The sequence below is a fragment of the Palaemon carinicauda genome, chromosome 31 (genome assembly GCF_036898095.1).
Source record: "Palaemon carinicauda isolate YSFRI2023 chromosome 31, ASM3689809v2, whole genome shotgun sequence".
NCBI classification, from domain to species: domain Eukaryota; kingdom Metazoa; phylum Arthropoda; class Malacostraca; order Decapoda; family Palaemonidae; genus Palaemon; species Palaemon carinicauda.
In genome coordinates this window covers 49,827,711-49,831,645 of record NC_090755.1, presented here as the reverse complement: position 1 = coordinate 49,831,645, position 3,935 = coordinate 49,827,711, and the positions used below count along the sequence as shown (strand labels likewise).

Here is a 3,935-nt window from a genome sequence, read left to right as displayed (position 1 = left end):
ATGTATCTATTTCAAAGAATTAATTATTATCTTTTTAGACAAAAAAAAAAAAAAATAAAAGCATAATAAATACAATTAACAGCTGTGCTGCAACTAGAACTGTACTCTCAACGCAAATCATCTTAGATCTTTTAAGATATATAAACTGAAATATGTTTCATTGGTTTTCATGAGAGTTCACTCATTCAAAATTTACCGTCATTTCATCAAGTTTCTTAGAATGCTTTACCTCCACATCCAATAGAATGTGTCATTTTATACTTACAGTTTTCATGATGACGAGGAGATCTGCTACTTCTTCCTTCGATGACTCTGGAATTGTATGTCGATGTTCTTTGCGACCTTCTATTTATGGGAGGATCGTTCCTCTGTACAGAGTTGCCAATGATTTATTGTGGAGTCGGATACTGATGCTATCCATAGCGTAGCAAGACTTAAAATTCGTTCACAACATACATTGACAGTTGCTAAGTAATGTCATTTTTAATCATAATTTTTTCCCCATCGTTACTTTCATTACAAAAAAAAAAAAAAAAAAAAAAAAAAAAAAAAATTCTCATTGATTTATACATGTCGGTATTTTCAGTGGCAATAAAAAAAATGCATTGGCCATAAAGGGAAGTACTGGGCAAAACCATTTCGTAACTTCCCCGCTAAGATTTAGAACCGTATAGCGGGTGATGATTTGTGCCATTACCCCTCCCCTCCCCCCATCCACACACAGTCTTCTTCCACTACGAGTAGCATTTTTTATTGTATGCGTCAACACTTGGCGGGGGGAGGGGCATCGGGATTCCTTTACGGTTTCCAAATCCTGAACTCGTTTTAATGCTGCAAAATTACAGGTATACAACAAAAGATTTTGATAGTGTATATGCAGCGTCATGATAAAGATTTCCACCACCCAGAAATTGTTCAGATCATGATAAGATGTATGTTCCGTCACTTGGTGGGAGCCAAATTATCGTCAGATTGTTTGAAGTATTGTTTTTAAGTGAATGGAAGTGTCATTTAGAAGATCAGATGAGAGAAAATTAGACATTTCTAGGATTTCATGAAATATTGAATAAAGGTCAAGAAAACAGATGATTCCGGACGTAGTATGAGAAACTGGACGCTGGAAGAAAGGCTCAACTGTGACTCTTTATCAGAAGTATCTGTCCGTAGCAAAAACGCAAATAGTGAGTGAAAAATACTCGGAACATTGGATGATGCATTAAACCATTTTATGTTCTGCAGAGGATAAGAAATAGCCAAAGATGAGGCAGCCAGATGATTTATGTAAACCTTTGAATAATTTATAAGTGATTATGAAAAATAAAGTAAAGACGAAGAGAAAGAAATGGAATTGCAGGTGGTGATGTAAATGGTTATATTTAATCTTAAGCTCATAAGAGGTAAACTAAGATATAAATATATACATATATATATATATATATATATATATATATATATATATATATATATATATATATATATATATATATATATATATTACGATTAGCGAATTGTATAAAATTTCCAAGGTCCAAAACTCACCTGCTTATATTACATATTTTAATACACAATAGAAAAACTCCGAGCTCCGAGAATAATACAGAACTCCTAGACAATAATATATATGAACACTGAATATGAAAAAGTCTTTATACTTTACACTCAAAACAAAACTTTGTGATTACTTTACTTTCAACGGGAACTATTTTTAAATCAACATCTTACATTGGTTTTTAGTCATGGGATACGAGCAAAGCTCTGAGAAAAAATATTGGTGATCGAAATAATACACATTACAAAAATAGATATAATCCATGAAAATTTAACAATTTGGAATTAACACCAAAATTAATGAATCGAAATATTAAATCTGAATTAAACCTTAGACTAAGACAAAAATTGATACACTATAAAAGATTATACAATCACTTATTTCACTGGAAATTAATTTTTGAAAACATCTAATTTTGACAATTAACGAATAAATGAAACTTTCAGACATAGAAATTAAATGTGAATTACATTTAACGGGTACACTCACTTCCTTTGGCTCACACAAGATTACCGAAAGATTTAGCAAAAATAAATATACTTTATCACATAGAGCCCAAGAAATCATACAAATATCAATTTTTATGCTGCCTAATTTTTTGTTTGCTTTTAAAGTAATAACGAAACTTGGAAGTAATACCCAAGCTGCCCAAAAGCCTTTACACTATTAAGATCCATGAAAATTTCTTTGATATCCCCAAATCTATGAAAGGCCTCTTGAATTTTGTCATAACTATAACAAATTGGAATATTTCCTAAATAGAGAATTTTAACATATTCCATTGTGCCAGAACCAGAGAGTAAAGTATTACTGTTATCTTTATTTTAAATATAATTTTCTGCCAGCGCCGATAAATTGTCTGTAAGAACACTGGACGAAGAAGTATTGTTGGGGGAATCCTTTATGTTGCCAAGGTCGTCAACAGAATTTTTCTTTTTTACGCAAGCAGGGGTCGTCAATGGTGTCTGGGGGTTGCCACCTGATCCATGGGCACGGGGAATATTACGTTTACTCATTAATTTTTTGGGGGGAGGGAAGGGGTAATAATAATAATAAAAAAAACAATTAAAAAAAATAAGTAAAATGGAAAGGAAATAATAAGACTGCATCAAATCCCAAAGAAGACCATATTAACCTTTCATGGAATTGATTTCCCCACCAATGACACCTGCAAGAGCTGCTTCCCAAATATCCACTCCCTACCCTACCATAAAGTATAGTATCACAATGATTAGAGCGGCTCAAGTATATGCCAAACCCGATTGATAGGACTGGCAGCATTACAAGAATACAATTATCCCCGCTTTACTCAGAGAGGCAGGCAAATCGGTCAGAATGCTGAGAGTCCTATCTCTATGAAACCGGCCAACCCCTGGAATCCGAAGACCAAGTTTTTTGTTTGAGAATAGTCCCGCGTGCCAGTATGGGAATACTGACACTCCTAGGTGTCCAAGCATTATCGGGTAGTTGGCAAGACCACACCAGCTCCCACAATTGATTTTGGAAAAAAAAAAAAAAAAAAAAAAAAACAATCTCGGATATGATGTCCCCTAAAAAAATTTGGCAGTTAATTGGGTAAGGGTTTTGACAGCAAGGTTGGATACGGTTGATAAATATGAAGGATAATGAAACAATTATAAGTAATAGAAATAGGATGAGAGATATGTAGAGTCAAACTAAGGAAAAAGAAGAATCCCTAGTTCGAGAGCCCTCTTGCCGTCACCAAATCCTCTGCACGGGAATATACCGTGCTTAATCTCAATGATTTCATCAAGGCATAATCTTGTTAAGAGAGTATTCACATTTGAAGTCAAATTTTGTAATGGAGTCTTTAGATCTTCGCCAAATATCTCAGTACTATATGGGAATGGGAAGCCATGTTTGTCCTTACACCGAGATTATGTAACAATGCAAAGTGGATTGAAGATCCTCCTATCCACAAATTCTCCAAAAAAAGAATCTCTTTACTTACAGCGATATGTATTTAAACAATTATCATAAACTACTATTCCCCATAAGAGCAGATCGGTTGTTACAATCTACAAACATGGGAATGAACCGTTTATAACCACCTGTCTTTCCTTCAAATTCAGTCATAAAGAAAACAAAAATAAACTCTCATCTTTTCTTTTTTTTTTTTTTGTCAAAGAAATATACCTATACTCTAAGTTACCATATAAAGAACTCCGAGGCACTATAAACTATGTACATTGGAACATAGTCAGATGAAAGGACCTCACTATGCTATACAGTATATTGTATGATTAAAGTCAAATTTATTATATTTATATATATATATATATATATATATATATATATATATATATATATATATATATATATATATATATATATATATATATATATATATATATATATATATTGA

At 32.6% G+C, this 3,935-nt stretch overlaps 1 protein-coding gene across 1 annotated transcript in view; it reads right to left on the bottom strand.

The window, feature by feature from the left end:
- Positions 1-336, bottom strand: part of LOC137624962 (keratin-associated protein 19-8-like) — a 1,469-nt gene extending 1,133 nt beyond the window's left edge. The window contains exon 1 of the mRNA XM_068355897.1: positions 266-336. Within this exon, the coding sequence (XP_068211998.1) occupies positions 266-274 (9 nt within the window). The 5' untranslated portion in view covers positions 275-336. The remainder of the gene's footprint in view (positions 1-265) is intronic.
- Positions 337-3,935: the final 3,599 nt, after the last annotated feature.